At 40.5% G+C, this 21,927-nt stretch overlaps 1 protein-coding gene across 3 annotated transcripts in view; it reads right to left on the reverse strand.

Annotated features, from left to right (window-relative positions):
• The window catches only part of MDFIC (MyoD family inhibitor domain containing), a 79,021-nt gene that overhangs the window by 40,632 nt on the left and 16,462 nt on the right, over positions 1-21,927 (reverse strand). For all 3 annotated transcript variants that reach the window (XM_070754745.1, XM_070754747.1, XM_070754746.1), the window contains exon 2: positions 10,975-11,106. In XM_070754745.1, the coding sequence (XP_070610846.1) occupies positions 10,975-11,106 (132 nt within the window). The remainder of the gene's footprint in view (positions 1-10,974; positions 11,107-21,927) is intronic.

Here is a 21,927-nt window from a genome sequence, read left to right on the forward strand (position 1 = left end):
ATGTGTCACCTGTAAAGAGTTTATAAATTTTTTATTTATAAGTGTCTGACCGTGTGATTTTACAAATGGTATTCCAGGATTTCTCCTAACCTGCTAGGTGTATATTATGTTAAACATTTTTGGCTCACGCGATCATGGGATCTTTGACGATGTCTTCCATCCTGTCAAGTTCTAACATATGTTGATAGATTTTAGTGATTAATCTGTCATCTTGTCCTATCAGAATTTTATCTAATGTGTGGGCTGAGGTGCTTCTCAGTCTTTATTATACCTAGATTTAATTTGTAAATAACTTATGATTTTGCAGTCTAACTTATGATTTTGCAGTTAAAGTTCTTGTCTTGTTTTTAATTCTCCATTTGGGTGTAGAATGTTATTATTTTAGTGTTTTAGTAGGATCAATTAGGTTTGGGTAGACAATTGCTTCCATGGTGGATAGCCATCTAGGGATTTGTATGTAATATTTTCTTTTAATTTCATACCAGGTTTTTAATAAAGATTTCCTAATCAGGTGTTTTTGAAAGTAATTTGCGTTTTGGTTCCATCTTTCCAAAGGTACACATGCAAGCCCTGCTGTAAATCATGTCCCTTGACTTTATCTGATTTATTCCGTTTTTTTCACAAATTCCCTGATAATTCCCTGATATTTCCTGAACTTCCGATTTCCCTGATAATTCTGATTTTCCTGTTTTCCAGGTTTGCTGGACAATGTGTACTAATGTAAATCACATCTGCCTCTCATATCACTGTTTTATTACAATAAAGCATGAAGAAACTCATGCAATGTAATAATTAATGTGTTAGGTTGACACTAAGTTAGTTTTAGAAATTCATTGAGTGAACAAGCTACTCACTCATTCTCCATACAACCACCTTGGGGGTCTACAACCACCTTGGGGGTCTATTTAATCCGGGGAGGGGGGGAGGAAAGGAGCCAAATCAAAAGTTGTTTGAGAGACTAAATACATACACACACACACACACACTCACACACACATACATACATGGCCAGGGATTGCTGAAAAGGTATGCCATTACGCTTATTTTACAACAATGCCATAAAAAGTAGTCATTTTAGTTTCCAACTCCCCAATAGTTGCAGGATTCTAACTTCTAGAATATAAGATTACGTCAAATCACTAATAGGGAATGTTAAAAGAAAAGTGAACAGGACAAAATTTTTCATATTCATCTTGAGCATTTGTAATAGAACATTCACAGAAGAGATGGTAAAGGCTGCTGTAATGGGAGGAAATTATCCATGCAATTTTTTTTCAAGTTAAAAATTTGTTCCTCCTTTCAGTTCAGACAAGATATAAATCTCTATTCTGCTCACATAGTTTCAATATAGCTGAGGGCAGGGGTACTCAAAAGTCCTTATCTTATGGAATTAACTGAATGGGAACCAATATATTTTCTTTGATCTTCAATATTTTTGAAGAACTAAGGCATTCTGTAATATGTATGCAACAATTTAGAGATGACAAGTTTCTTCAGTTAAAAGTTGAACATTGCTTTTTTCCAGAAATATCTTGTTCCAATTTCTTTGCTGTATATTTTCAAAATAAAATATTATTCTTTTATATATATTTATGGAAAATGTTTAATAATAAATCTTCTATAATTGCCTTATTTTTACTAATAGAAGAATGAATTGCTGAAGCATTTACTAGCACCAGAATTTATCTAATTAAAGGTTTTAAACAAAATATTATAAAATAATATTATATTTTTATATTATGTTGTATTGTATTGTATTGTATTGTATTGCATTGCATTGTATTCTATTATATTAAACAAAACTTGATTTTTTTGCAAGGCTGTAGAACACATAAGAATGTGATCATTCTAATATTCTGTACAGTCATAATCCCATATTATACATATAACGAAGTCTCCTGATTCTACTCAGCTTCCATTTTCTAACCTGGTTCCATGTCCAAGTGAATAGTAGGGGGAGTAAAACTATCTACCAAACTGAAGAGGAGCAAGTTCAATATTGTATTCAGCTTGCTCTCCAAGCTGACCTCAACTATTTTCTCCCGTACCAGTTCAAAATCACATATTTTTATTTGTTCAGTCTTTCTGATGATCCAGCTTTCCTAATCACACAGCCAGTGCATATTTTACCTGACACTGTAATATCTGTGGTACAGTGTCTAGATTTTTCACATTTTCCCCAAGAAACAAATATTACTTTATTTTAGGAGTGTAACCACCACACCTGTGGATGTTTGAGCCAAAAAACTACTTTCTTGGTGAATTCATATTCTGTTCTAAATTGTCTTTCTAATCAGCATTCACATTTTTCAAAATGGAGATTACTTTTAAGGGCCATCCATGCTTTGTAGACAAATTTTCTAGTTTTTAATAATTGATAAAGCAAAAATATTTTGGGAACTCTTGCCTTTTCTGTTAGTAATCGTGTACTTGTACAGTGTGATTCTAGGTGCCACTGCTTCTCCTGAAACCAACTTGTTCCTGTGGTAGTTTTGTTGAATGTATTTTTTAACTCCAGACTGAAAAATCTTGAGTGCCTTTTATTAGCATATGTAATAAGTACAACTATCCAACAATTTTAGCATTCATTAACAGTAGTTATTACTTGGTATTGGAATACAGATTTTCTAATAACTACTGTGTCTTCCATAAATATTGTAAAAGAAATCAATTTGCCAACTTTCTGTATTAGCCTAGATGAAATTCATTTTGTATAATGTGTCTCCCATATTTATATCTGAATATAAAAATTGTAAGTCTTGAGGCATTTAAAAATATTTTTTGTTTAAATGTTTTGCGTTAATCTTCTTTATTCTAGAGATGGCTAATGTTTTCTTAACCAGGATGTGGTAGGGGTATATCCTGTGGCTCACAGTTTTTACAAAACAACTACAGTGGTACCTCATGATACGAACCCCTCGTCTTACGAACAACCCGAGATACGAACCCGGGGTTCAGAAATTTTTTGCCTCTTCTTACGAACTTTTTCCTTCTTACGAACCCGCCGCCGCCACCGAGAAGCCTCGCCACCCGGCTGTCGCTTTTTGAAACAGCCGGGGGGCTTCTCAGCGTCCTCCTGAACCCGAATGCCGAACCCGAACTTCCGGGTTCGGCGTTTGGGAGGCCGCCAAGAAGCCCCCTGGCTGTTTTAAAAGGTGACAGCCAGGCGGCGGGGCTTCTCAGCGGCCTCCCAAACCTGAACTTTTGCTGAACTTCTGGGTTCGGCGTTCGGGAGGCCGCTGAGAAGCCCCGCTGCCCAGCTGTCATCTTTTGAAACAATCTCGGCATCCTCCCGAACGCCAAACCCGGAAGTTCGGGTTTGGCGTTCGGGCTCAGGAGGACGCTGTAAAGACTCCCGGCTGTTTCAAAAAGCGACAGCCGGGTGGCAGGGCTTCTCAGCGGCCTCCCGAACCCGAACTTTTGCCGAACTTCTGGGTTCGGCAGGCCGCTGAGAAGCCCCGCAGCCCGGCTGTCACCTTTTGAAACAGCCGGGGGGCTTCTTGGCGGCCTCCCAAACGCCGAACCAGGACGTTCGGGTTTGGTGTTCGGCATTCAGGAGGCCGCTGAGAAGCCCCCCAGCTGTTTCAAAAGGTGACAGCCAGGCGGCGGCGTTATTTTGCGGGGGGGGGGGTTCGTTGCATGGATTAATTGATTTTACATTGTTTCCTATGGTAAACAATGTTTCGTCTTATGAACTTTTCGTCTTACGAACCTCCCCCGGGAACCAATTAGGTTCGTAAGACGAGGTATTACTGTACTTTTATATTTCAAATGCTAAAAATGGATAATTGAACATATCATCACCACAGAAAATTGCAGGCTACTATAATGTCAGCTCACTCATTATTTAAAGTATGGTGTGGGCAGTTTCTTACTTCTTGTATATTATCCAACTAACAACACAACAAAAACATTGGAAATCCAATTAAACATGGACTTTAACAATATTTTTCAGAAGATTTTTAAAATATACAACAGAAATGCATTGCTTTAGGTAGCATTTACTTCAAAAACACTCTCAGTAGTGAGCGTGGGAAATAAATAAAATTCAGGGATTAGGAACGGTACCAAAATGATAAAAATCAATTAAACAAACCATTAGCTGACTGCATCTTCCAACCTGTAAGTTGCCAATAGCCTGGAGTAAAAAAAGGTCGAAATCTTGACATCCTGTTGTTTCTACTGCTATAATACTTGTAGAAGATCATTTTAACATAGTATGTGGAAACAATGTTGGATATAAAACTGTACCCACAATGTTGATGCCTTGCATCTTGAGAAAATCAACTGGATTTGACTAGCTCTTTGAGATATGGACAATACTGGACTAAATTTGCACTGGACATGATACAGTGTTTCCCTGAAAATATGATCCTTCCCTGAAAATAAGTCCTAACCTGATTATTTTGGTGGGCCTAATATAAGGCCTACCCCAAAAATAAACCCTAGCGAAGGGGGTGGGCATGACCAGCACAGAAGGCAATACTTCCCTTCCCTCATCATCTCATGGTAGCTCGGCTCCTAAATTATGGTCCATGGGTCAGCTGACCCAATGAGGACCAGGAACTGCCTCTCATTCTGTCATTTTGGGCACATGGAGGTGTTTCTGCTGCACTCTTGCCAGCCCCAGCCCTGCCCTCAGGGCCAGGCAATCTCGCAGCTGAGGGCCCCTGTCTTCCATAGTTCACCTTGTGCCCCTGAAGTAGGTGATGACCACAGTTTGCACTCCATGCCTAGAACTTAGATCTTGAGCAGGCTTGTTGCTACATTGCATCCCAGTGAAATGATCTGCCTCAGTTTTGATGCATATCCAAATCCTGGTAAATCCTGACAAGAGCATAAGAAGCTCGAAATAGATCTATACTAGGCTCCCTTTCTTTTCACTTATCAAAAAATATGTAACGATAGAGAGAGAGAGAGAGAGATGCTGGATAGATAGAGAGAGAGAGAGACAGAGAGAGAGACAGAGACAGACAGACAGACAGACAGATATAGATATAAATGTGTGTGTGTGTGTTTATGTGTATGTAATCTAGATTTATGCTTACAATATTTTAGATTTCACATTTTGTATTTTTATCTCGTTTTTATCAAAATGTGATATAAATGTGCCATGCTATAAAAAACAAATAATGACCAATTATCACAGACGTAGCATAATTTTATGTATGCTTTTCCAAAGAATATTTCAGTTTCTTTGCTGGGGCTTATTCCAAGCCAGTATTACGAATTTTAGTTAAATAAAACATAACAACAAAATTAAAACATCAAATCTTATCCAAAAAACAAAAGTTATTTTGTTTATGTAATACATTCTCTGTAATAAAATTTAATCTACTTTGTAATCACTACTTTTTTGGGAATATCTTTGGAATCCTTGTTTCTTCTTAGATTTAAAATTAGCTTTTACATGGAAGACCTTATTGAAATAATTACTGATATAAAAGTACATCATCGAAATATGCTAATAGTGCCTTCTCATTCATGTGTTGATTCCCAAATTAAAGTCACTTTCAAAACATCACATTGTCTATGAATGAAAATTCTATGCATAATTAAAATCAATTCCTGCTAACTACCATTTTGCCTGATTGGAAAAACTTCAGCACAAATTAGCTTTTAGTGAGGCCTCTGTCAACTGTCCCAATAAGGAATCTCGAATAGTAAGAGCTGATTTGCAATAGATTTCACAAAAGCAAACTAGCATATTTGTAATCATCATATGATAAAAGATGATCATGTGAAGCAACCTTAAATGATTACCTCTCAGAAGACAATTCACTAATTCTTGCAAATGGGGACTCTGCAAAAATAGCCACTTCAATTTCTCAAGTACTACAGAGAATTTGAATTTTGAAAATGTCATGCTTTACCTTAAAAGGCATCCATTTTAAACATACTCAGATAGTTTAAATTTATCCTCTTACTGAAGAGTAGACTTATAAGATAGTAAAACGTGTCTATCATAAGCTTTTCTTCTTCCTATATGGATGAAAATATGCCTTTTCAGAAAGAAAAAGGTATATGTTTAATGAAGAAGAGGATAAATTTGAAGTTGAAATGATGGATGGCAGTGACCTTTCTATCTGTAAAACATCAGCATATAATAGGCTATTTAATCTTGAGAACTGGATTATTATTAATCAATTATTCATGACAGTTTGAATATATGGGAGATGCTTCTTGTTTTGTTAAATATCACAACGCAGAAGTCCTGTTTGAGCAACAGAAAGATTAAATCTGAGTAAATGTACAAGATACTACAATCTTCAATGTCTACTGCTATTTCAACTTAGAGTATTTACCTGAGAGGAAGACTTAGATTAGTTCCCAAATTAATTATTGTTATAAGATGAGTGTAATCATAAGGTACTGAAGCGTGGTAATGAAAGCAGATGAGGGAAGAGAGTAGTGTGCAATATTTCTTTCTGGGAAGGATATCTTAAACTGTTTTCTTTACAACAAACATAACATCTTTTGTACCTTTCTTAAAGTTACAGAATGAACAGAATTGTAGAATATTGTCCTATATTTGCAGTAATTTTAATTACAACAAGGATAATATGAGCAGAGAATATCTAATTTGATTTCGCAGTAAACCTAACATTTTGGAAGTAAATGTGCTTTGTTTTTTTAATGAACACTGCAACATTTTCATACTTAAAATGGTCATGTCCACCTTCACTTTATCACAGAAATTAAGTAAATATAAATTGATGACAACCATTTCTAAAGTGTTGTTTAATTATCTGCTATACATATTGTCAGTTCTTAGAACTTCATAGTGAGATTTTCTTCATGAACACGATAGTATTTTTCAAGGGTATGCTTATAATTGCATTCATATTTGTTCTACACTTTTAATTTTTTAATTCCTAATTGTAGCTAAGTATTGTAATAGTACTGTACTAATAAAAAATTAAACTTTATTACAATCTATATGAGTATAAATGTTTCTCACTAATAGTCCCCGTATAAATATCTTCATCAAGTCAATTAAATATCTAACAGAAAATATTGCTTCTCTTGCATCAAGAGAGACAAAGAAAAAAGGACTCTGCATCAGCATCTTAATTCCAGAGTTGTATGACAGTGAGATGGGCAACATATATTTTTAATAAACAAAATAAATAAAATCGTTTATAAGCCATTTATGTATGATTTCTGAGCAAATCAAAAGAAGTATGAAATGTCATTAGAATCAAAACTAAGACTATATACCAGTGATGGTGAACCTATGGCAGGGTGCCATAGGTGGCACATGGAGCCATATCTCCTGGCACCTGAGCCGTTGCCATAGCTCAGCTCCAACGTGCATGTGTGTGCTGGCCAGATGATTTTTGGCTTGCACAGAGGCTCTGGGAGGGCATTTTTGGCTTCCAGAGAGCCTCTGGGGGTAGGAGGACATTATTACCCTCCACCAGCTCCAGGGAACCTTTGGAGCCTGGTGAGAACGAAACACGAGTCTACTGGGCCCACCAGAAGTTGGGAAACAAGCCATTTCCGGCTTCCAGGGGGCCTCGAGGGAGCAGGGAAAGTTGTTTTTGCCCTCTCCAGGCATTGGATTATGTGTGTGGGCACTCACGCACGCACAATAGCGTGCAGGTACGCTCCTTCAGCACCCAAGGATAAAAAGATTAGCCATCACTGCTATATACTATATCTCAATCAAAAAATATTAAATGAAGCATTTTCCAAAAGCAAGTAAGAGTTAACTCAGAAAGCAATTTACAACAACAGCAACCTACACAGGTGCTAGAGGAAATTACCTCCAACAACCCTACTCCTCAAAGCACTCTAATTTTAATAAATAAAATTATATCCTTGGACACTATGATAATAACATTCATGGATATTTGCCAGTAAGATTGATTCCATAATATAAAAATAAAAAAGAAATATCAAGAAATAATTACAGCATAAAATTTAAAAGATCTTATAACAAAAAAGCAATAATTGAAACTATTTAGATGGATAAAGAATCCATTCAGGAGAAAGGAATATTCAGTCACGAATGTATCAATAAACAAAAGCAAGATTAGAAGAACAGTTCTATTCCTACACATGCTTTCTTAACGGATCAAAAATCTAAAGCTCTGACATTTTTCTTTAATCTTTTTGGCAACAAACTAAAAATAGTTTGCTATTATCTTCTCCAAGAATGGTTTTGTTTTGAAAACCATTTTGTTTTTTAACTTTCTGGTATAACGCTACATTCCTGAGATTTCCTCATAATTTTCAATTCACATATTAATCAAGCCCATCTTTGCTTGACTTTTTCAATAGTACCACTTACTTGATAGTATAGACATATCTTACATGAAATAATGTGATATATTAAATAAGAATGTGATAAACATTTACATTGTTCTAAGTAACCTAACTAACATGAATTATAATACATATCTTGTTTAATATATTCTGTGAATTTTTATTTGTTTTTAGCATTTAGAAGAACAAAAGCTCTTCTTGTAAATACTTCTGCACTTTTTACTCACTTTTACTGCACTTTTTGCTTTAGAAATTAATGAATCCCTAATCAGAATTAAATCTACACATGGAAGATCCTTGTCTTCTATAAGAGGTGTTATATTAGTGCAGATTCTCTGAACAAATACGGTAAGTTCTTCTCATGTTCTGTTTATGCATATGATCTACTATATAGCCTACATATCATTTTTTGTGTGCTTCATTTTAGTTTGGCATACCTGGAGGAGAATAATACTAATGTGCAAATGCTGTATGTTGATTTTAGTTCAGCGTTCAACACAATTATTCCTCAGCATTTGGTGAACAAACAGTGTCTACTAGATTTTAATAGTTCTTTATGTAAATGAATACTTGATTTCCTTATTGATAGGCCCCAATTTGTGTGAGTTGGAAGAAATGTTTCCAATTCCATCTCCTTAAGTATGTGTTCCCCCACATCCTCAAGGGCTGTGTCTTGAATCAGTTACTGTTCATCTTGATGACCCATGACTGCTGTGCCACGTTTGTTACAAATCATATTGTGAAGTATGTTGATGACACAGCAGTGGTGGGTCTTATCTGGGATGACAATGAAGATTCTTATACGGTGGAGGTTAATGCTTTGGAGGACCAGTGCAATAAAAATAATGTGGTTTTGAATTTTAACAAAATATAGGCGATCATTATTTATTTTAGAAAGAATCAGCATAATCATACACCACTTTATATCAAAGCTGCAACTGTGGAGGTGGTCAATACCGTTAAGTATCTGGGAGTGTAGATAATTAACAATCGGACTTGGTCTCTTCATACTTTATCTCCAGTGTTTGCATTTCCTGCATCAGATGAGGAGAGCACATCTTTCTCCTTCTGTCCTGGCCACTTTTTACAGATTGAGATTGTTTTAACAAACTCACCACTTTTTGGTTTGGTGGTAGCAGTGCCTCAGATAGAAGATTCATACAGACAGTGTAAGGACAAATGAGATTATAGGAAGCTCACTTCCCGATATTCAGGATACTGCTTATAAGGAATTCTTGCTCCCTTCAGGGAGGAGGTTTCAAATTATTCAAAGCAGGACTACTAGATTCTGTAACAACTTTGTTCCTTATGCCATCTGTCTTGTAACTCAAAGGATTTTTATTGCCAAGTAGACTGTGATGTTTCATATAAATGTGTGTATATGGGGATATGCATAATGGTTATCTTTTGAGAGATGAATGCAACAAAATTTCATTTCAATGTATGCTGATTAGTATAAATTTAAAGTGACAATAAAGTTTTTATTCTATTCTGTTCTATTCTATCTACTGTAAAGCCTACATATCAAAGGCTGTTAGATGTTACAATCCTTTAATGAAATTCCATAGTAATTATTCAAAAGTATTATTGCTGCTATTGGTTTTTTTCAGCATCTTACGTGAAACTTAAACGATAAATCTTTCTTGAAATATATTCTAGTTATCCTAGATAATGCTCCTGCACAAACCAATAAGGCTATACTTCCTGCTAAGCCATAGTTTGTTTTAGTTATGTTTTATGAGCAAATATAAGACTGGATCTGTGATGGCAAACCTTTTTTTCCTCAGGTGCCGAAAGAGAGTATGCACATATTATCGTGCATACGCGAGTGCTCACACACATAATTCAATGCCTGGGAAGGGTGAAAACAGCTTCCACCGCTCCCCAGAGGCCCTTAGGAGGCTGGAAATGGCCTGTTTCCCAACTTCTGGTGGGCCCAGTAGACTCATGTTTCACCCTCCCAAGGCTCCACAGACTTCCCTGGAGCCAGGGGAGGGTAAAACGCCCTTCCCCCACCCCCCTCCCCAGAGGCTCTCTGGAAGCCAAATATGCCGTCCCAGAGACTCTGTGTGAACCAAAAATCAGCTGGCCAGCACACACATGCATGTTGGAGCTGAGCTAGGGCAAGAAATAAGCACTTGGCCTCATTTTAGAGGAGTTCTTATTATTTTGGGACATGTGGGAGAATGTGGACCTTGCCATCTTACCTGATTTCCAGCTGTGTCTCCCTAACACTAACCAGAGGAAATGGCGGGGACTGACCACACATGCATTGAAATATTTTTGGAGAGTGTTTATTTTTGGGGAAGGGCTTATTTTGGGGGATGTCTTATTTTCAAGAAAACACAGTATCTACCAATCTAAATTACAATGTAGTTTGTAATAGGGTAGAATATTATTTGAATACTTTATATGATTTTTATTTTATACCATATTATACTATTTATATTTTATACTTTATATTATTGTACTTTATAAACTATTTATAATTCAACACATATAAAGCTAACAAAAACACCAATATAATGTATTTGTCACAGTTTCTCTTCTTTGATGCATAAGATTTACAGAAAACATTATTGGGGAGAAATTTCATATACTACTTTGTAACATAACAGCCTTTTACATAAACAGCAGTTTATATTGAAAACCATTTTCTCCCCCTCGCTCAAATAGTACCTTTGCTGTTTTGTAAATACTTACTTCTGATAAGATTACCATCATTGCCATTTCCCCAGATGGGCTGGGCTTGTGTATTTGCTTGTATGTTTTGATTACATGAAGGTTCTGCTCCTCTTAGCACTTCTACAGCTGTTTTGTCATCATCCTTGTTTTCTAAGAACCACAAAACATTAAGGTATAATTAACATTTTCTTTTTCTATTTTCAAATTTACTTCAAGAATGTTTTCAATTATCATTTGTGTTTCAAAACTCTAAGAAATTCCAATGTAAAGCACATATTATAAACCATGTGACACAAAAGATATAGACTTTGGACCCAAAAGATAAAAACTCTGTCACGCTGTGTAATATACTAAATGACAATATAAATCATAGTCCATACATCTTTAGTATTAGTCCTTTATATCAAATTTTGGATTTTAGTCTAAGAAAAAAGAATCCAGATAAACATTTACTATGATAAATCAGTTTTGCCAATTAGTGGACAGATAGACCTTTAGGAATTTATAACTGATACACTCTACAAAGAATAGTTTTTCACCAAAATTCAATCTATTACATCTGTTCAGAATCTCAACAGATCTATAGTCTATTCACAATTACCTCCTACAATTTTTTTCCCATATGTAATGCAAAAGAAATTAGAAATATTATAAATGAGTTGATATACCATTTTTGACCATGGAAATCAGTACCTCCATCTAGACTGGTATTTTCAAATACCCTGTTTCCCCAAAAATAAAACATCTCCTGATAGTAAGTCCAATCGGGCTTTTTAATGCATGGCAATAAGGCCAAGCATTTATTTCAGAGTTCCAAAAAATTATAAGACAGGGTCTTATTTTCGGGAAAACGTGGTAGTGTTTTTCTTTGATTTTTGTCTACAAACTATATTAGTAAATTTAAAAAGAATAAACAGCAATGATTCACATCCAAAACCCAAAATCCCCAGTCAATTTCTCTTTCCACTTTTAGAACATTACCAAAATACATTCACCAACGGGTCCTGCCCACCCCCAGACACTAGCCAGCTTCACAGTTCTTTCCCATTGTAATCCACAGTCATTCTATAAATTAGTCCAGAAAGCTTCTTTAAGAACAGCTGTTGTTCCTTCTTTTAGCAAATAATATTTGTAGTCCACAGGACCATCAAACCCCCAATGTTTTAATTTAATTTAATTTAGTTTAATTTATTAGATTTGTATGCCGCCCCTCTCCGAGGACTCGGCGCAGCTCATATGAAGTAAAAAAATCAAATACAAAAAAAAAACCTATTAAAAAACAATCATACAACCCAAACACACCATATATAAAGTCAAGACAGCTAAGGATATATCAATTCCTCCATGCCTGGCGACATAGATGGTTTTTCAAAAGTTTACGGAAGGCAAGGAGGGTGGGGGCAGTTCTAATCTCCAGGGGGAGCTGATTCCAGAGGGCCGGGGGCCGCCACAGAGAAGGCTCTTCTCCTGGGTACCGCCAGACGGCATTGTTTTGTCAATGGGACCCAGAGAAGGCCAACTCTGTGGGACCTAATCGGTTGCTGGGATTCGTGCGGCAGCAGGCGGTCCCAGATGTATTCTGGTAAGATGCCATGTAGGGCTTTATAGGTCAAAACCAACACTTTGAATTGTGACCGGAAACTGATCGGCAGCCAGTGCAGGCTGCGGAGTGTTGACGAAACATGGGCATATCTGGGAATGCCCACAATAGCTCTCGCAGTCGCATTCTGCACGATCTGAAGTTTCCGAACACTTTTCAAAGGTAGCCCCATGTAAAGAGTGTTGCAGTAGTCGAATCTCGAGGTGATGAGGGAATGAGTGACTGTGAGCAATGACTCCCTGTCCAAACAGGGCCGCAACTGGTGCACTAGGCGAACCTGGGCAAACGCCCTCCTCACCACAGCTGAAAGATGGTGCTCTAATGTAAGCTGTGGATCGAGGAGGACGCCCAAGTTGCAGACCCTCTCCGAGGGGGTCAATAATCCCCCCCCAGGTGATGGATGGACAGATGGAATTGTCCTTGGGAGGCAAAACCCACAGCCACTCCGTCTTGTCAGGGTTGAGTTTGAGCCTGTTGACACCCATCCAGACCCCAACAGCCTCCAGGCACCAGCACATCACTTCCACTGCTTCACTGACTGGACATGGGTTGGAGATGTACAACTATAAACCACAGTGTCTCACAGATTAAAAAAACCCCTTCTACTTAGTCTCAAAATAAATCCAACTTCCCAACTTCAAACTGCTCAGCAAATTTGTAATCCACAAAGGTTCAGAAAGTTACCATGTTCAAAAAGTTTCAATGTTTTTACTGCCTGTTTCCAAATGTCCAGTATAAACAATTTGCAGGTGTTACTTGTAACAAACACAATCTTATCAGCAATAAACAGTCAAGGTCCTTTTACTTTCCTGAAGTCCTTCCCCACCCGGTATTTGTTGCTCTTACTCTGTGTCTCTACTTTTGCTTCTGGGTCTCTGAAACATACAAAATGTCAATTGTTCTAACAATTGTTCAGGAAATTTCTCCTTGGTTCTAAATTGCTTCTATCCTGGTTTAGTTTCCACCTATTGCATCTTGTCCTACTCTCAGGTGCTTTGGAAAGTAGCCTGACTCCCTCTTCTTTGTGGCAACCCCTGAGATATTGGAACACTGCTATCTTAATAGTTGCTGTTCTTGAGGAGTGGGAGAAATCTCCACCTCCTCTTCTTTGAGTGCCACTTTCAATAGAAAAATAATACAGGAGCAAATTCATCAACAGAAGTTGGAAAGGTCTCACCCAAATCAGACACCTGTTATCAAATTATTTCTTCATTGCTTCTTCACTTGTGCTGTCACAGCCTCGGTCTGCCATGTAATGGCCATCTTTTTCTCCTGCCGTTTTTTAGAAGTTTCTCCAGATCAAATAAGGTAATTGCAGTCTCCTTGTGATTGACAGAAGGACCATTGAACTACCTGAATGGTCTTCTCGATTCACTGCGAGGAGTCTTCAGTCTCATTGGCAGGGACTGAGTTAAAAATTAACATTTATTATGTCCCACCCACCACTGCCCCATTGGGTCAGTCAATAAAAATGAAGGAATAGTGTAAAGAAACCAAACTTTATTAACTTTAAGAACTTTAAACTATCAATAAAAGAAATGGGAAGTGAGCCCCTGGGCCAAATAAGCTCGCAGTGCATCGAGAAGACCGTTCAGGTAGGTTCAACGGTCCTTCTCCACTGCACTGCTCAGAGAGTCCAATGTGGGATACACCCAAGCAACTGGATTAGGGCGGCACAGGCTGGACCGGGGTGCCAGAGCACAAACCATTTGCAGCACTCTACGGCCAAAGGCTGCTTCCACTGAAGCAAACAAATCTAGGCAATAATGTCTTATAAAGGTTGTGGGGGCGGACCAAATCGCAGCCCAACAAATGTCTTCAATTGGAGCTTGTGTGTCCAAGCAGTGGTAGTGGCCGCACTCCTAATAGTGTGGGCTGTGACACAAGCCAGTAATACTGTAGAGTTTGTCTTGTACGCTTCTATAATGAAGGAGCAGATCCATCTACTGATTGTCTTGGCTGATACTCTGTTGCCCATGGATGCTGAGAGAAATGAGACAAATAATGCCTCCGATTTCCTAAAAGTCTCGGTATGGCGTACGTATATCTTTAATGCCCTACGGATGTCCACCTTGTGCCATCGGAGCTCCAACGGGTGCGATCCATGGGTGCAAAAATCGGGAAGGACTATGTCCTGGGACCTGTGGAATCTTGTGTTGATTTTGGTCAAGAAACAGGGGTCTAAATGTAGGGTTACTCTGTCTGGGTGGAAAACACAGAGATCCGGATGGACTGATAATGCTGATAACTCTGAGATTCTGCGCGCTGATGTTATAGCCACCAGAAAGGCCACCTTAATAGATAGGATACGAAGTGAGACTTCCCTTAGTGGTTCGAAGGTGTTCTGTCTGGGTGCCCCCAGACTTCAACACCAACTGGAAAAAACAGCCAGACACGCTGGTAAAAGCAAAGGCACTTTATAGTTTGAAAAATAAACACAGAGAAAAACCTGTTCTTCCCAACAGGCAGGCTATGAGGCTTCACAGCAGAGTCCTGACGGCCAGACAATACAGCAGACTTCTTGCTGGCACACACACCACTGTAGAGAATAAGACCTATGCCTTTCCCCCCAAGGTTTCAGCCTTCAAGGCCACAAGCCAGAATCAGAGACGCCAAAGATCACAGCCAGGTCCCAGGACTCCCAAAGATAATACTCCACAATACAGGAAGGGTGGGTCTGCCTTTTCAGCCTTTCTGGGGAGAACCACACCCAAACCCAGCTGTTGCCTATTTAGGGCTGGAAATACCTGGCTAATTGTCCCCTTCGTTGTGCTGCTCTTCTCTGCCTGAGATCGATGATGGCTTGTGCATTTTCATCTAAGGACTCCAGGCTGCTTGCTGGGGAGAGCTCCACCCCGGGGGACTCAGGCTGTTCTCCCTCTCCCTCGGCCTGATATTCCTCCTCCCCGTCTGCCTGGGCCTCCTCCTCCTCCTCCTGTTCCTCATCCTCCCCCTCTGAGCATGGAACCGGCAGAGGTTCAGCCATTCCCTGAGGAGCCTCAGACGGAATCACAACAGAAGGGAGGTCCTATAAGGTCCTGTAGGACCAAGGGCAAATCCCAGGATGGGAAACGATGGATAACTGGTGGAGACAGGTTCGATGCTCCTCGGAGGAAGTCCTTTACCCATGGGTGGTGTGAAATTGGGCATAGAGGGTCTGGTCGTAGCACCGTGGCTATGGCTGCCACCTGTCTATATAGGGTGTTGGGAGCCAACCCTTTGTCGAGGCACTTCTGTAGGAAGTCTAGAAGATGAAGTACAGAAGACGAACGGGGTGGTATCCCTTGAGTACAAAATCTACAGTAAGCTGCCCAAGTTGCTTGATATATGCGAGTTGTTGATGGCTGTCGTGCAGCTTGGATGGTGTGGATGACCTTCTCAGGAAGATGTTCTTTCCTCATGCGGTCCCCCTCAATTGCCACACGGCAAGTCTCCACCACTGAGGGTCTGGGTGGACTACTGATCCTTGCGTCAGGGAGAGCTGGTGGTGTGGGATGTTCCATGGAGGGGAGATTGATAGGTCCATCAGGTCCGCGAACCATGGATGTCTGGGCCAGTACAGAGCGACTAGGAGTACCTCTGCTCGTTCTAAGATAATCTTGGAGACTACTCTGGGGATTAAGCAGACCGGAGGGAAAGCGTAAAGTAGTCCTCTCGGCCATGACGAGAGAAGTGCGTTGACTCGCTAAGCTCCTGGGGATGGAAAACGGGAGAAGAACCGAGGAACTTGGTTGTTGTACTGAGATGCGAATAAATCCACCTCTGGATTGCCGTAGCGGCGAACAATATCCTAGAATACTTCCAGGTTCAGGCACCATTCCCCGGGGTCGATAGTTGTTCGGCTTAACCAATCTGCCTGAGTGTTTGATGCTCTTGAAATGTGTTCCGCATGAAGCGAAGCCAGGTGTAACTCCGCCCATGAAAATAGGGCGTGGGCTTCCTGCATCTGGCAGACCAACTTCGTGCCTCCCTGATGATTCACGTGTGCACGTGCCGCTACGTTGTCTGTCAAGATGAGGACATGTTGGCCTTCGACCAGGTCCGTGAAAATCTGAAGTGCTCTGAATACCGCTCAAAGCTCCAGAAGATTGATGTTGAGGTCTACCAAGTCCTCTGTCAACCATAAGCCTTGGGTGACCCGAGATCTTGAGTGTGCTCCCCAGCCGGAGAAACTGGCATCTGTGGTGATGGCCACCTCTTGATGATAGAGGAAGGGTGAACCTCTGGTTAGGGCTGGAGATGTCCACCAAGGAAGAGAGCGATGGACCTCTGCTATCAGCCACTCATTGTTTGGAGTGGCTGAGCCGTGCCCTCTGGAAGGGAAGTAAAAGCCACTGTAGTGGACGAGCGTGAAGACGAGCCCACAGTACGATGTTTATGTACGAGATGAACATTCCTAACAGTTGTGATAGGAGTGCAAAGGGAACTTTGCTGCAATGTTGTATAGAGTCTACCATTACTATAATTTTCTGTTGTCGCTCTGTTGAGAGATAGACCTTGCAAGTTGATGAGTCTATCATGGTGCCCAGGTGCAGTAGACATCTGGTTGGTTGTAGATGGCTTTTGTCATAATTGATTGTGAATCCACATCTCTCCAGGGACTGCACAAGGTCCCTCCCTCCATTCCCTCTAAGCTGAGCGCGTCTGCGCACGCGCACCCCAAAACACACCCCTGCACCTTTTTCCAAGGGCACACAAGGAGCTGCCTCCGCCCCCCTGCGCATCCGTCCCCCTTGCGCCCCTGGCTTCTCGCCACTGCCCCCTGCCCGCCCGATCTGCCTCTCTTTCTCCTCCTCTGCTTCCCACCTTGGGGCGCTCCTCCCGCAGTGGGAACGCCTGCTCCGCCCCTCTCTCAGTCTCTTCGCCGAGAGTGCTTTCATCCCAGGCTCTCAGCAAGGGGGCTGCAGGAGAGGCGGGGCAGGCGTTCTCACAGCGGAGGCCAGCAAAGGTGATTTTCAATGTCGGGCGTGCTGGCGCGCGCTCTCTCCATCCCCTGCTAGCGCGCTCGGCTGGCAGGGGGATGGGGAGCATGCGCGCCCGACATTGAAAATAACCTTCGGCGGTCTCCGCTGTGAGAAGAATGGAGAGAGAGTGAGAGAGAGTGAGAGCAACAGGCGGAGCAAGATAGAAAGTGAGAGAGAGAGAGAGAGAGAAAGAGGGGGGAGAGAAAGAGATAGCAAGAGAGAGAGAACAAGAGTGACAAAGAGTGAGAGAAAGAAAACAAGAGAGAAAGAGTGAGAGAAAGCAAGAGAGAGAGAAAGAAAACAAGAGAAAGTGAGAAAAAGAGAGCAAGAGGGGGAGAGAGAGAACGAAAGAAAGAGAGAGAGATGAGAGAGGAAGGAAGAGAGTGAGAGAGGAAGAAAGCAAGAGAGAGAGACAGAGAAAGCAAGAGAGAGAGGAGTGGAAGGAAGAGAGAGAGAAATAATAGAAAAAAAGGGAGAAAAAAGAGAAATGAGAAAATGATTGAGGCAGAGAATGACAGGAAAGAGAGAGAAACAGAGAGAGAAGTGACTCTTCATTTAAAGCATATGGTAAAAGCACTTAAATAATAACAGAGGGGAAAAAAACCCAGTCCTCACCTGTTTTTATTAATAGTTATGTTTTTGGTTTTGCTGGTTATTTTAGTTTTAATAGTAATGGATTTTGGGTTTTTTAAATTATTAATTTCTTTTAATAAAAAAGAAGGGATTTTTTTTCTTATTCATTCATTCATTCATTCATTCATTTATTTCTATGCCGCCCAGTCCCAAGAGGACTGCCGCTCAGACACTATACTTTTCTGCCCACACTGAAAAAAAATTAGATCGGAACAGTGTCCAATGACTCCCCAAAGAGTTTGGAGCCCTGGTATGGAGCGGTGGCCAGATGCCACTTCGATTTTGTGTCTGCCTGCCACGAACGTAACCACAGTAGATGGCAAACAGAAAGATTGGTTGCTATTGCTCGGGATGAAAATCTTGCTGCCGCTAAGGTGGCGTCAGCTGAAAACTCGGTGTTAGCAATGAGTTTGTTGATGTCCTGCCAAAGACGCGTGTCCTCTGGGCCAAGTCTACGCAGGATATCCTGTAGCCACAGTATTGAGGCACTATTACGAAGGATGCAGCCGATGCTGCCCTTAAGGACCAGGCGGATAGTTGGTGCAATTTTCTAATTAAGTTTACCGCCTTTGTCGTCAGGCCTCAGGCCGTCCGCCATGTCCAACAGTACTAAGGCATTAGATATCAATGCTGTGACCGGAATATCCACTGAAGTAGGGTCTCCATCTTGTTGTTTCTAAGGTGTTCCAACATTAGAGATTTACTTATTATTATCACTGTCACTGTTCTCATTTTAGATACGATTCTCAAACTCCTTGCTTGCAGTCTATTTCTTTTGAAATTAAATTTCTTTGGGGTTAAAAATAATTACATGTAAGACCAAATGCAAGTCTACCATGACATTGATATTCTCACTGGTACGAAAATAAAACATTCTACAAAAAAGAAATATTATGAGTACAAATGTATGAATTGTAGTTGTCATTTGGAAAATAACTTTCCTTAAGAAAACCATCAAAAAGAGATCTTCAATTTTATTCCAGTATGTTAATTGTATTAATTTAACCAGAGCATACAGTAATTTAGCCCAAGATCACTTAGAATGGGAGGCAATCATAGCTTTGGTGGAATTCTGCAAATGATCTGATTAGAAACTTCTAGCTTTCTTCAAGTGGCACTTAAAAGAATATGGTGCTTTTCCTGGCTTTTTGACAGCCCCTTTTATTGGAGCCACAAGAACTGCTGCTAGCAACACAGCTCATCAAGCTCACTGGACAGTCTCCATTTGCTAAATAGAAACTAAGTGAGAAGGAATTACAGTACTTTTGTAAAACTGGGGAGATTGACAATCTATGTGCCATACCTACCAGAAGTATCTCTTTCTCACTCTAAAGAGCAATTTTTGGTAACACGGGGGGGGGGGGGAGGGAGAAAAGCTGGCAAGAAACACATCAGTCACTTCTCTGAAAATACCCCAAGTCTGTTGTTACCAGCCAGCAACTGTTCTAGATTAGGGTATAGTTGCAAGAAAAATGGAAGCTTGTTGTTCAGGATGGGCTACAAATGGGATGGTACTCACATTAGAGTGATTTTCATGTGTAAGCAGGATCACTGTAAGGCAGCATCACTCAGCCTATTATTTTCTTTTCCAGGTTTGCCTTACAGTTGAGGAACTATAGTTTAAGAAATTTCATTTCCTTTGTTATTTGTCTCTCAATTAAATCTGAACAATGGACTTCTATCTCAAACCCAACTGCCAATAATACATTTTGTGACGTATTCCTGATATAAGCATATGTCTATAATTAGTAGTCATTTTTACTTTGTTCCTTATATGTCAATTGTTTAGCTTCGCAACAAAGTACATGAAAATAAAATTCTGCATGCATTAGTCTATGCTCAGGCTGGTGTTCTTTGGTCCTTGTGGAATTATGCCAAGATCTCTTGTCCATGAATATAAGTGTCATTTGTGCATGCATGTGCATGTTTAAAATGATTCCAGTAGACAAACTTGACTCTCCAAAATCATCAACATGACTTTACAAACTTAAAGCCATGGGAAATATGATATGAGCTAGAACTGTGGTGGCGAACTTGTGGCACTTGTGGAACTGTGGTGGCGAACTTGTGGCTCAGCTGATTTTCAGGCCTTCTGGGCCCACTGGGAGTTCAGAAACAGGCTGTTTCCAGCCTCCGTGGTGGTTGTAGTGAGGAAGGCCTACTTTTTGCTCTCCCCAAGTTCTTTCTAGGAGCATGGGGAGGGAGAAAATGGCCTCCCCCCCCCCCCCGGTGGTATCCTCCAGAGGCAGGAAATGTTCTGTTTGCTGACTTCCAGTTGGACTGGAAGTTCTGTTTATTTGTTCTTCCCAGGCTTCAAAGCCTTTCTAGGAGCCTAGGGAAGATGAAAACAGCCTCCCACCTACCCCTAGAGGCCCTCCAGAGGCCAGAAATGACCTGTTACCCAACTTGAAACGGGCCATGTTTGGCCTCTGGAGGGCCTCCGGGGGGGGGGTGTCAGGAAGACAATTTTCGCTCTTCCCAGGCTCCTCGAAAGACTCTGAAGCCCGGGAGAGCAAAAAAATAGAACTTCTGGTCCAACCAGGTCAGCAAATGGAATATTTCCAGTCTTCGAAGGACCTCCGAGTCTCCGGAGAGGGGTGGCATACAAATCTAATAAATTAAATTAAAACCTCTGGGGGGAAGGCCATTTTCACCCTCCCCAGGCTCCTAGGAAGGCTCTGCGGAGAGCAAAAAATGAGTGTGCCATCGCATGCCAGGAGCGGGGGAAGTCATGTGCACATGCATAGGGAGCGCATAGAATTATGGGTGGGCACATACATGTGCGACCCACCCATGATCCCCCTTTTGGCACGCAAACCAAAAATGTTTCACCATCACTGAGCTATAGTTTCCAATATAGATTTTTCTATTAAACCATAAGAGCAGGAAAATGTACTTAAATAATGTATGAAGGCTTAAAAAGAAGAAACTACAACTTTTTCAGAAGGCAATCGTCTACAAGTAATCCCCCGGATATGAGGTTCCTTCAGCGAATTTTCACCAGAATGCATGTATTCAGAAAAGGTACTTATGTTAGAAATTCAAAACTGCAATCAAAAACAGGCCTCTGTAGCCATGTCACTTGGATTCAGTCACTGCTACAGCAACCACCATTTAACTCTGTGTCTTTCCTGGGCTGTTCAGGCTTACAAAGAAATTTCCAGAATCCAGCCTTTTTTTTTTCACAGTCACATGACCAAACAAGATCTCATGTCTTTGCAGCCAGCCCAGCTTTTTTTTTCTTTTTTGGTGGTGTGTGTAGGATCTGCTTCTGCCTGGGCTTGAGAATTGGGCTGCTGAAATTGCTTTTGTATTTTAAAATGTTCTTTTTTGTTACTCTATAATACTGTACTGTTTGGAAACTGCTCTGCTTCTTTTTAAGTACTGTACTACTTTGCAAACTACAACATTGTGTAATTCTTTGCAAAGATAAAGTTTATTTGCATTTGCTTTGAAGCTGTTTGTAGAAATGCTAGCCAGCATGTACACAAAGCACTCTACAAACTAAGCTTATTTTCAAGGGGTGTCTTATTTTTTTCCATGTATAGGAGGCCCACTTCTTCAGTGGGGCAGGAGGCTGTGCAGCGTGCCAATACTGCCGCTGCAAGGTATAGGGCAGCGATAGAACTCGAGCTGTTGCCCTAGCTTAGCTTCAACGTGCATGTGTGTACCAGCCAGCTGACTTTTGGCTCACACAGAGGCTCTGGGAGGGCGTTTGTGGCTTCCAGAGTGCCTCAAGGGGGAGGGTGTTTTAACCCTCTCCCGCCTCCAGGG

Source organism: Erythrolamprus reginae, chromosome 6, assembly GCF_031021105.1.
Source record: "Erythrolamprus reginae isolate rEryReg1 chromosome 6, rEryReg1.hap1, whole genome shotgun sequence".
In the NCBI taxonomy this organism is placed as follows: Eukaryota; Metazoa; Chordata; class Lepidosauria; order Squamata; family Dipsadidae; genus Erythrolamprus; species Erythrolamprus reginae.